General features: G+C 40.5%; 1 protein-coding gene across 2 annotated transcripts in view; it reads left to right on the forward strand.

Annotated features, from left to right (window-relative positions):
• The window catches only part of SLC16A2 (solute carrier family 16 member 2), a 116,675-nt gene that overhangs the window by 92,411 nt on the left and 11,402 nt on the right, over positions 1–12,862 (forward strand). For both annotated transcript variants that reach the window (XM_082377233.1, XM_082377234.1), the window contains exon 2: positions 10,732–10,876. In XM_082377233.1, coding sequence (XP_082233359.1) covers positions 10,732–10,876 — 145 coding nt within the window. The remainder of the gene's footprint in view (positions 1–10,731; positions 10,877–12,862) is intronic.

The raw sequence follows: 12,862 nt of genomic DNA on the forward strand, positions 1-12,862 counted from the left end.
CCACAACAACAGGAATTTGTGAAAGCCTATAATTTTATTTAGAGAGTTTGGCTCTTAGAGTACTCTCTCCCCGCTTTCCAACTCAGAGGGAGAGCTCAGAGAAGTTGGCTTTTGGAAACCAAGGAATGGGGAATCTGGTCTCTCATTTGAGTTCTTTTCTGAGCAGACTCCCTGTACTTCAAAGACATTAGACTGTGAGCCTGGGTAAGGAGCCAGGGCACTAATTGGGCACTTGAGTGAAAAGACTTTGAATATAAGGAAATTTGAGGGCCAATAGGTCCAGAATGGAGCTGGAAAGGCTGGGGTTCTGCTTTCACACTGCTCAGGCTCAACAGAAGCCCAGCTGGCTATGGGTGCTTAGAGGAGGAAAGGAGGTGGTGTCCAGTGAATATAGACATTGTGTTCACTTCAGGCACAGGTCTTTGGGGGCCAACTCTTTGGGAGTACTTAACTCACCTGAGGGTAGTGGTTGAGGCTAAAGAGAATTCTGGGAATCATTGGGTGAAAGTTGTGGATGGTGGGTTTATACATAGTTAATCCTTAAAGTCCTAGGGCTCTGCTGGACAGAAAGTTTATTAGTCAGAAATTAGACACTTGCTTGGCACTTAGCACAGTTGTGCATTGAAAATAATGCTCTCTGCCTGATGGAAAGTTGTGGGGTGCCATCTCTGATTTTGCCAAGTCTGTTTATAAAGATGGCCCTCTATACCTCCTGTTAAAGTCTACTTTTCACCCTTTGAATTCTCCCACATTCAGCTGTTTCATCAAAATCACTTTGTCATCAGCAGTAGGGAATTAAAAAAATCACTTTGTCTTCCTCATATGAGAACAAGGGTAATATGGGGAACAACAAAAACTCCCCAGCTTTGAGTCCAAGGACTGTCAAGAGTTCTAGAAAACCTCTACCCATGCCTTGTATTTTCCAAAAAAGGAAATTGAGTGCAAGAAAGATAAAGGATAACCAACAACACTCATTTTACCATCAACATGGTTATAATTATCATTATTATTATTATTATCACTATTGGTTCTTTTTTTTAAATATAGTTATAGCTGATTATTTTTCTCTTACAAAATTTCCTCTGATAACCTTTCCTGCTAACAATCGTTCTATTCTTCTTCAGTCATTGATCTAGCTATTAAATTACCTTTCTTTTCCTTAACGTAGCAAATTTTCATTCCCTTGGAATGTCTGACCTCTCTGAAAAATCTCTAAACAGAAAATTTTACTGTGGTCTTGAACCATGGGATTTATACATTTTACTGCCCTGCTTAAAAAAGTGTTCCTTATTCTACTGTGAGATCCTTGAAGGCAAAGACCATATGTCACTCATTTAGCATCCTCAGTACCTGTGGGATAGCTGTGTATTTGGGCCAGAAAGGATGTTAAATAACTGTTAAATAAATGACTATCATATATGGATGGCTTCATTTTTTAAAAATGTACATTTAGTGTCAAAAACTATATCAAGGTACTTTTCCCTATTCCTCCCATGAAGTATGGCTAAAAACACTGGCCATTATATAAAGCAAATATAAGAAGACTAAAAGGTAGAGAGAAGAAAGTTGATGGACTAGGTATCTCAGGACTCAAGGAACAACACAGTGGTAAATTACCTGGGTTTTCTTTTTGCCTCATATATCTTACACCTGGAGCTGAAGAAGCTTGCAACCCAGAAATGCCAACAGAAACAAATAAAATGAGCATTGAGAAAAGCCTGATTTCTCTAACCAAAAGACCAAGAAAGGAGGAGCCTAGCAAGACAGAAAACTTTTAGACAATAACCACTCTACTCCAGCCAAACACCATGGGGAAAAATGCATACCTTCCGACCTTTACCAACAAAGGCCTAATAAGGAACCTTGACTTATATACTCACCCAGTTATAACAAGGTGCCCCAATCTGTCCACCTACCATTCCAAGGTAGCATTAGAGAAAACTGAGTAGGGAGCCAGGAATGTCATCCTCTCAGTTGTAACAAGGCCTATTCTTCGTCCGTTGTTTCAGTGGAGACCATGCAGGGAACCTGGACGCTCACCCTTGCCAGTCTGTAACTTCCGGCTGTCCTCCCATTCCTGAAGAGGTGCCAAGGTGGTGTCAGTGAAGGCCAAGTAGGAAGCTAGGACTTTTAGCAGCATTCAGTACAGTATCAGTTGAAGCAACGTGGAGAATAGTAACGAGAGACTCTTACCTCTCCCAACCAGTTAAGTATCAGAGGAAGACCAGTGGGGATCTTGAACACCAACCCCTGCTCAGCAAAACAAGGCACCCATCCTCCCCAGGGTGTCCATGGAGGCTAAGCAGGGAACCTGGACTTCCATCCCCATCTCTTCCACCCCATCTAGAAAAAAATGTGGTGGTACCTTGCTGGCACAGTGTCATAGTAGGCCTACTAAAACACAAGATTTTAATAAGATACAGAGTCTCATAACATAATATCCAAAATGTCCCAGGTGAAATAGAAAAACCACTTGTCACACCAAAGACTAGGAAAATCTCAACTTCAACGAGAAAAGACTACGTGTTGTTTTCAATGAGAAAACACCAAGATGACACAGATATTGAAATTATTTGACAAGGATTTTAAAGCAGCCACTATAAAAACGCTTCAATGAGCAATTACAATCATACTTGAGACAAATGAAAAAATAGAGTCTCAGCAAATAAATAGAAAATACAAAGAAGAAACAATGGAAATTTTAGAACTAAAAAATACAACAACTGAAATAATAATAATTTTAAAAACCTCACTGGATGCGTTCCATTAAATAATGGAGAGGGCAGAGGAAAGAAGTAGTAAGCTTGAAGACAGAACAATAGAAATTATACAATCTGAACAACAGGGGGAAAATAAATTTTTTAAAAATGAACAGAGCCTCAGAGAACTGTGGTGCTATAACAAAAGATGTAATATTCCTGTCATCAGAGGAGTCCTGAATGGAGAAGAGAAAGAAGGTGGGGCTGAAAAATTACTCAGAGAAATAACGGTTGAAAAATTCCCAAATTTGGCAAAAGAAAAATCTACAGTATTAAGAAGCTGAGTGAACCCCAAAGAGGGTGAACTCAAAGAAATTTATGCCAAAACACATCACAAACTTCTGAAATATAAACACACACACACACACACACACACACACACACACACACACATCTTGAAAAAATTGAGAGAGAAATGACGCCTTAATTAAGGGGAAAAACATTCAAATGATAGTGGATTTCTCATCAAAAACCACAGAGGGTAGAAGGAAGAAGTGGCAAAACATTCTTCAAGTGCTGAAAGAATAAACTGTCAATCCAGAATTGCACATCCGGTGAAACTATCCTTCAGGAATGAAGGGGGAAATCAAGGCATTTTCAAATGAAGGAAAAATAGGAGAATTTGTCACCAGCAGACCTACCCTAAAAGAAAGGCCAAAGGAATTCTCTAAACAAAAAGGAAACAATAGAAGAAGGAATATTGGATCATCAAGAAGGAAGAACAATGAAAAGAGTAAAATTATGGGTAAATACAATAGAGTTTCCTTCTCCTCTTGGATTTTCTAAATTATGTTTAACAGTTGAAGCAAAAATTATAATGATTCCTGATGTGGTTTCAATGTATATAGAGGAAATATTTAAGAAAATTATATTATAAATGGAGGATAGTGAAAGGACATGAGGGAGTTTAGGTTTTTACACTCCACTCAAACTAGTGAAATGTCAACATCAGTAAACTATGATGTAATAGCTAGAGCAACCACTAAAAAAGGTTTACAAAGGGATACACTCAAAGCGCTATAAATAAATCAAAGTAGAATTCTAAAAATTGTTAAGGGAGCCTACAGGCAAGCAGAGAAAAAGAAAGTAGAGGAAGGAAAAACAGAGGGAACAAACAGGAAACAAAAATAAAATGACCCTAACATGTCAATGATTACTTCCTTGCAAATGATCTAATTACATCAATTAAAAGACAGAGATTGGCAGGGAAAAAAAAATACCCCAACTATAAGCTGTCTACAAGAAACTTACTTCAAATATATATCTCCAGGGAATTATGCTGGGTGAGAAAAAGCCAATTTCAAAAAGTCATGCACTATACGACTCAATTTCTATAACTTTCTTAAAATAATATTATAGAGATGGAAAACAAATTAGTGGTTGCCAAGAGTTAGGGGTGGTGGGGGAGTGGACTGGGTGTGACTATGAAAGAGTAGCACAAAGGAGATCTTTATGGTGATGGAATAGTCCTGTATCTTGATTGCAGTGGTGGTTACACAAATCTACACATGTGATAAAATGATATAGAACTATACACACATATTGTACCAACGTCAATTTCCTGGTTTTGATATTATAGTATAGTTATATACGATGTAACCATTGGGGGAAACTGGGTGAAGTGTTCATGGGATTTCTCTGGATTATCTTGGCTATTTCCTGTGAATCTATAATTGTTTCAAAAGTTGAAAAAAACTCAGATTAATTTTTTAAAATCTATATTTTAAAAACTACTGATAATATCATACTAAATGGTGAGAAAATTGCAGCTTTCCCACTAAGATCAGGTTCAAGACAAGGCTGTCCCTTCTCACCACTCCTTTTCAACATTGTAGTGGAAGTTCTAGCTAATATAATAATACAAGAAAAAGAAATAACAAGTATACAGGCTGGAAAGGAAGACATAAAACTGTCTTTGTTCACAGATGACATGATCATCTACGTAGACAATCTGAAAAAAATGACAAAAAACTCTGGAACTTAAAAGCAATTACAGCAAAGTTTCAGGATACAAGGTTAATATACAAAAGTGAATCGCTTTCCTATAAACCAGCAATGAACAAGAGGAATTTGAAATTTTAAAAATGAATGCCATTTACATTAGCACCCCCCAAAATGAAATACTTATGTATAAACCTAACAAAATATGTACAAATTTATATGAGGAAAACTACAAAATTTTGATGAACTAAAATTCAAAGAACTAAATAAATGGAGATATTCTATGTTCACGCACAGGAAGACTCAATATTGTCAGGATGTCAGTTCTTCCCAACTTGATGTATAGATTCAATGCAATCCCAATCAAAATCTCAGCAATTTATTTTGTGGATATCGATAAACTGATTCTAAAGTTTACATGGAGAAGCAAAAGACCCCAAATAGCCAACACAGTACTGGAAGAGATGAACAAAGTTGGAGAACCGTCACTACTTGACCTCAAGACTTACTATGAAGCTACAGTATTCAAGACAGTGTGGTATTGGTGAAAGAATAGACAAATAGATCAATGGAACAGAATAGAAAGCCCAGAAATAGATCCACATAAATATAGCCAACTGATCTTTGACAAGAAGCGAAGACCATACAATGGAGCAAAGATAATCTTTTCAACAAATGGTGCTGGAACAACTGGACATCCACACGCAAAAAAATGAATCTAGACACAGACCTTACATCCTTATCAAAAATTAACTCAGAATGGATCACAGACCTAAATATAAAACACAAAACTTTAAAACTCCTAGAAAATAACTTAGGAAAACTTGGGTATGATTATGACTTTTTAGATACAAGACCAAAGTCACGATCCAAGAAAGAAATAATTGGTAAGTTGGATTTCATTAAAATTAAAAACTTCTGCTCTGCAGAAGACAATATCAAGAGAATGAGAAGATAAGCCACAGACTGGGAGAAAATATTCACAAAAGACATATCTGATAAAGGACTGTTATCCAAAATGTACAAAGAATTCCTTAAACTCAACAATGAGAAAATGAACAACCCAGTTGAAAAATGGGCCAAAGACCTTAACAGACACCTCATCAAAGAAAATATATAGATGACAAATAAGCATATGAAAAGATACACAACACCATATGCCATCAGGGAAATACAAATGAAAACAACAGTGAGATATCACTACATACTTATTAGAATGACCAAAATCTGGAACACCGACACCACCAAATGCTGGCAAGGACGTAAAGCAACAAGAACTCTCACTCATTACTGTTGGGAATGCAAAATGGTACAGCCACTTTGGAAGAAAGTTTGGCAATTTCTTACAAAACTAAACGTACAGTTTAGCAATCATGCTCCTTAGTGTTTAACCAAATGAATCAAGAACTTACGTCCACACAAAAGTTTGCACACAGATATTTATAGCAGCTTTATTCATAATTACCAAAATGTGGAAGCAAACAAGATGTCCTTCAGTAGGTGAGTTAGTAAATAAACTGTGGTACATCCAGACAATGGAATATTATTCAGTGCTGAAAAAAAAAGAGCTTTCAAGTCATGAAAATACATGGGGGAAGCTTAAATGCATATTACTAAGCGAAAGAAGCCAATCTGAAAAGACTACATACTGTATGATTCCAACTATATAACATTGTGGAAAAGGCAAAACTAGGGAGACAGTAAAAAGATCAGTGGTTGCCAGAGGTTGGGAGGGGAGGAGGAATGAATAGGTGGAACATGGTATTTTTAAGGCAGTGAAAATATTCTGTATGATACCATAATGATGAATACATGTCATTAACATAAAAAGCTATATCCAATATAATTTAAATTTTCTTTGACTGTGCAAAAGATACTTTCAAGCCCAATCATCAGCTTTCATTGTATTTTAGAAATTCAGAAGGACCAAATAATGGTGAGTTGTAGTTAATAAAATGACAGTAAGATAATTTACTGAATTTAAGTATTTTTTCATTTTTGATAATACGCTTGAACTAATTTTTTTGAAAATCCAGCCAGAATAAAAATACATACATCATAAATGAGATTTCCCACTGGCACTTCCTGCTTTCCTGCCCCCTCTTCTTTTTTTATAACAGATTTATTGAGGTATAATTTACATATGGTAATATTCACCCTTTTTATATGCTCAGTTCTATGAATTTTGACAAAAGAATATCACCACTTACAGTCAAAATATATAACATTTCATTACTCCAAAAAGTTCCCTCATGCTCATCTACAATGAGTCATTTCCCCTCACCCTTCCTCCTGGCATGCACTGATCTGTTTGACCCCACAGTTTTGCCTTTTCAGAATTACATATAAATGGAATCATTTGTGTCTGGCTTCTTTTCACTTAGCACAATGCCTTTGAGAATTGTCCAAGTTGTTGCCTGTATCAATAGTTCATTCCTATTTATTGCAGAGTTGTATCCCATTGTCTTAATGTATATCCACGTATTTATCCATTCACTAGTTGAAGTACAATTTGAGTTATTGCCACGTTTTGGCAGTTATGAAAAATCTGCAAAAACATCTAGGTACAGGTTTTTGTATGAATATAATTTTTCATTTATCTTGGGTAAATACCCAGGAGAATGATTTTAGGGTCATATGGTAATTGTATGTTTAACTTTTTTTAAAATTTATTTTTGGCTGCATTGGGTCTTAGTTGTGGCACGTGGGATCTTCGTTGAGGCAGGCGGGCTCTTCATTGTGGCGTGCGGGTTTCTCTCTAGTTGTGGCGTGCAGGTTTTCTCTTCTCTAGTTGTGGCACACAGGCTCCAGGGTGCATGGGCTCTGTAGTTGTGGCACACGGGTTCCAGAGTATGTGGGCTCTGTAGTTTGCGGCACCCGGGCTCTAGTTGAGGTGTGTGAGCTCAGTAGTTGTGGCATGCAGGCTTAGTTGCTCCTCGGCATGTGGGATCTTAGTGCCCTAACCAGGGATAGAACCTGCGTCTCCTGCATTGTAAGGTGAATTCTTTACCACTGGAGCACCAGGGAAGTCCCCCTGTATGTTTAACTTTTAAGAAGCTGCCAAACTGTTTTCCAAAGCAGGTATATCATTTTGCATTCCCATCAACAGTGTATGAGATTTCCAGTTCCTCTATATCCTCACCAGTACTAGGTATTGTCATTTTTTTTTAAAAAAAGCCTTTTTAGTGGTTGTATAGGGGTATCTCGTTGTGGTTTTAATAAGGATTTCTTGAATGATTAATGATATTGAGCATCTTTTCATGTGCTCAATTGCCATTCACGTCCTGTGTTTGTGTGTAAAATGTCTGTTCAAATCTTTTGCCCGTATTTTAAATTGGACTGTTTGCTGTCTTATTGAGTTGTGAGAGTCAGCTCACACTTGTACTCTGGATACCAGTCTTTTATCAATGTGTGTATTGTAAATACTTTTCCCAATCTGTGGTTTGCCCTTTCATTTTCATAACAGTATTTTTCAAAGACCAGAAGTTTTACACTTTGATGAAGTCTAATGTATCAATTTTTTAATGGATCACACTTTTGGTAATTATCTATGAAATCTTTGCCTAACTAAAGGTCAAAAAGATTTTCTCCTATACTTTCTTCTAGAAGTTTTAAGTTTTACATTTGAGTCTATGATCCATTTGTATTAATTTTTATGTACGGTGTGACTATTGGTATTTATAAAGCTCTCATACATATGATCACATCTGATCATCTTTAGGTTAAAAAAAAACTTTGGGGAAGGCACGTGGAGAATTTTAATCCCCATTTTACAGATGAGAAGTCGGAGCATTAGAGAAGTGCTGTGTGATTTGCTCAAGGCCCCATAGCTGATAAGAGATGAAATTGAAAGGTATAAGGTAAAATTGTGATGAGAGTTCGGGTCTCCTGTGGTCTCAGGCCAGTACTGTTGGAGCCAGCCAGCTAAGACTCAAGATGGCACCCACAGCAAAGCAAAGATTGCCAGTGGAGATCTGAGCAACCTATTAGGCACTGAGGAAAGAGACTCAGACAGTGGACTAGTCTAACCTCAGACTGCACTCCTCTGGCCCATCTGGGGCTCCACAATTGAAGAGAGCCAGAAGCTGGCCTGGCATCCTGTTCAGGTGACACTCAATGAATACTTTCTGATGATGATGATGAAGACTAGGAACGTGTTAAGAGGGGAGCTCTCAAAGTAATACAGGTTTAGAAATTAAAGCTAAGAAGAAATATTAACGAAACTAAGAATTGTTTAGCCTAGAAAACAGAGGCCCACGATGAAACTTGATACAGCCTTCAAACAAAGAAAGCTTGGGCTTTCTTTCCGAGGACTGAGCAAGGGGAAATGGGCTGGAAGAATCCAAGTAAAAGGGCAAATTTCTTCCTCCCTGTTGAGGATTGTTACAGACACTTAAGAGCCTTTATAAACAGAATAAACTCTTCTTATTTGAGTTTGGAGTCAGGGATTTGCCAAACATGGGCTCTTATGAAGGATTTCAGCATGAGAGTTACATGACCCTCTTGCATAGTGTCCTTATAAATCTTTGGGTGTCTCCTGAACCTGCCCTGTGTTCCTGTACAATTCCAGGAGCCCTTTGTCTGTGGTCTTCCCTACTCATTAGTCTTAGCACCTTCACAGGACTGTTCCAATGACCAAGAGAAGTCTTACCTAAGCTCCTGAAGGCTTAATTAATTCTCATGTTCCTTGGCACTAAAGCCAAGTAGCCCAATGCCTAAGGCTATAAATCTGGCTTAGCATCCCTGGAAGGAAGCTTGAATTGTTGGCTAGTCCAAATCTGACCACAGTGCTTGAATCCCCTGTTTTATATCTACCTCTGCTTGCACACCTCCAATGATGGGAAGCTTCATTCATCCCAGTAAGAGATATAATACAATGAAAGTTGGACTAGAAATAAGGAGAGTTAGGGTTGAGTCCCAGCTCTGCCACTTAACTTGCTGTGTGATCTTTGGCAAGTCCCTTCACATTTCTGGACCTGTTTCTTTATCACTAAAACGGTTGTAGAGGAATCTCTTTGTTTTAGTTTGTGTTTGTTTAACTGCTATAACAAATAGCCCTAGAAAATTCAGTAGCTTGAAGGACAAGACGTTTCTTTACTTCTTATGTAACATTCAGGGCAGGGGTTCCAGACTGGAGAGAGAGGGGGAACTTCACTCCATTCAGAGACCCAGACAGAACTGATGGCAGTTCTGCCAGTCTTAATACATGGCTTCCAGGGCTTCCCTGGTGGCGCAGTGGTTGAGAGTCTGCCTGCCAATGCAGGGGACACGGGTTCGAGCCCTGGTCTGGGAAGATCCCACATGCCGCGGAGCAACTAGGCCCGTGAGCCACAACTACTGAGCCTGCGCGTCTGGAGCCTGTGCTCCGCAACAAAACAGGCCGCGATAATGAGAGGCCCGCTCACCGCGATGAAGAGTGGCCCCCGCTTGCCACAACTAGAGAAAGCCCTCGCACAGAAACGAAGACCCAACACAGCCAAAAATAAATAAATAAATAAATAATAAACCCAAAGTTTAAAAAAAAAAAAAAAAACAGAATGATTCGTAATTAAAAAAAAAAAAATACATGGCTTCCAAGGTCACTCTGCCGTTATAGCTCCCAAGTAAGCAGAAACATCATGGTAGTCTTTTCATGGTCCAGGTCTGGAAGTGGTATTTGTCTTTTTTACCCACATGCTATTGGTCAGAATTCAGTCACATGGTCAAGCCAAACAGCTGAACAGGCTAAGAAATGTAGTGTAGCTGTGTGGTAGCTAGCTAGAAGTCTCTATCACAGACTTGATCTCTAAAGGCTCCCTGCCCCAGCTTTGAAGTTCTGGGTATGCTTATGAACTAGACTCCTGGTTCTCACATTGCTTTGTTACAGGCACTTTGAAAATTGCCTGACCTCACTGGCCATCAGGGACTAGCAAGCTGGCAGTGCAGACCAAGGCAATGCCCCCAGTGAAAGGCCAGAGAAGATCTGAGATACCAGCCGCACCACCAGGTAACACATTAAACTAAGGTGTCTTTGTGCTTCTTTTCTCTGCAGCATGGGTAGGAGCCCTCTCAATGGGCATGATCTTCTTCTGTTCTCCCATTGTGAGTATATTCACTGATCGATTGGGCTGCCGAATCACAGCAACTGCAGGGGCTGCCGTCGCTTTCATTGGCCTCCATACCAGCTCCTTCACCAGGTAAGGCTAGGAGTTGCTGACCATTTGCCCAAGGCTGAGGGTTGGCTTCTTTCTGGGCCTCAACTAGACACTCTTCTCATTGCAGAATCCCCTGTGGCCCTTTCCATGTAGGGTCCTCAAGACCCTGTTCCCAGGAACTATTGTCCAATGGGACTCATCTTGGTAGGGTCCCCAGGACACATTGGTAGGGAATATACCCAAAGAGGACCCAAGAGTTCCAAAGTGGTGGGAGGAGCCTGAGCTTGGGCATTCATACTGCTGGGCCCAAGTCAAGTTTTGGCCACTGAATGGCAATGGAACAATTCATGAGTACCATTCCCCTCTTTGAGCCTCAATTTTTATACTGTAACATGAGGAGATTAGATCAGGTCTTTTCAGGTGTCTTCCAGCTCTGCCATTCTATTTCCCTTCAATATGCCACACATCTCATGACCTCAACTGCCCTCCTGGAAATGAACTTCTGGAGTAAGCCCATGTGAACACCTACCATTACAGGATTCCTAAGGTAATCTTATGCTGAAAAAGAGGTCAGCTGAGCCCAAGGCTGTTTAGCATTTCTGGTCCTTTTCCATTTCTGGATAGCAATGTATGGATGATTTGGAACAGATAAAGATTCATGTCTTGGGTGTGAGAAGGGATGTTTAGCAGCCTCCCTCACTGAGATACAGACCCAGTACCCAGCTACCCAACTAGGCCTAAGCTAGGTAAACTCAAACTCTGGTCCCATAGGTCCCACTGGCAGAAACTGGTAGTGTCGGTCAAGGAGCAGGCTACAAGTTCATTTTCTGCTTTCTTTCTGCCAGCTCTCCAGAAGCATGTCTGTAGGGGAGGAGAGAAGTAAAAACCCTCCACCACAGCCTGAGGAATATGGGATTCCTAAAGAACTCCAATGACTTTCTGCCAAAGACACTTTGGGAGTTATGGTACCTCCTACTTCCAATCTGCCTGGGCTGGTGTAGGAGAATGCCAGCCTGGAGACATGGCTAGCTTATCAGAGACTTGCTTTCTGAGCTTGGCTCCCCAGAGAAGGACCGTGGTTATGCTCTCCAGGCCTAAGGTTCCACTCACAGCAGAGAATGATAATTGTGTTCTGCTACAACTGGGCCTTGTGAGGTTGAGCCAGCTTTCTTTATGACTTGAGCATTTCCGGCTGCCCAGCCCACCCTCCAGCAGAGCTTGGATCTGGCCTGCAATGGTTTCTTGGCTTGGTCCCATCCAACTGGGACAGAGGCAGGGAAAACCATATCCTGTCTGTAATCTGCTCAGTCCTCCCAGGGCAGCAGCTCCAAACCCTTTCAGGACCCCTCTGGTGGTCGGCCTCATTTGCCCTCAGCAAGCTCGTGTCTGGCTCCTTGTGGGAAGGAGCTAGGCCTCAGAAGCAGCTCCAGTCTCAGAGCTACACAGCAGAGGCCTGTTTTTTAAGGCCAAGCAGAGCAAAGTGTAAACAAATTAGCAACATACGGATCCCATTTTCCTTCCAGTCCACATGAGCTCAGTTACAGGAGGGGAAGGAGCTCAGATGTGCTTTCTCCTGGCATTCTTCTTTAGGCACATTGGAGTAGGCGTTCTGTTCTCCAGCCCCTAAGCTCCTCCCCCACCCCCTTTGCCCTTTCTGTAAGAACATCTTCAAAGCCAAGAAACTTTCTGGATGGCTTCATATCCAGTGGAAAAATGGTTCTGCTTGTGGCTAGAACTCCAAGTCATCTTTCCTGTTGCTTGAATCAGGGCTCTGAGTTCCTTTGGATGGTGTGAGGTGGGGCAAAGTTCAGGCAGGGGTGGGGAGGCCTTGGCAAGCCTGCTCAGGGGCCTCCTGCCTTTGGGCCCAGCTAGAAATAGATCCACCACACAGCTCCCTGAACTGAATCCCATGCTTTGCTCCCACTGGCCCCCTCCCTGAGGGTCTCCCTCAGACCTTCATAACTCCTCTCCCTTAGACAAGGCCCCCAGCCCAGATCAATCCCAAATGGTACTTAGACTCTAACAGGA

The sequence above is a fragment of the Balaenoptera borealis genome, assembly GCF_965194805.1.
Source record: "Balaenoptera borealis genome assembly, chromosome: X".
NCBI lineage: Eukaryota > Metazoa > Chordata > Mammalia > Artiodactyla > Balaenopteridae > Balaenoptera > Balaenoptera borealis.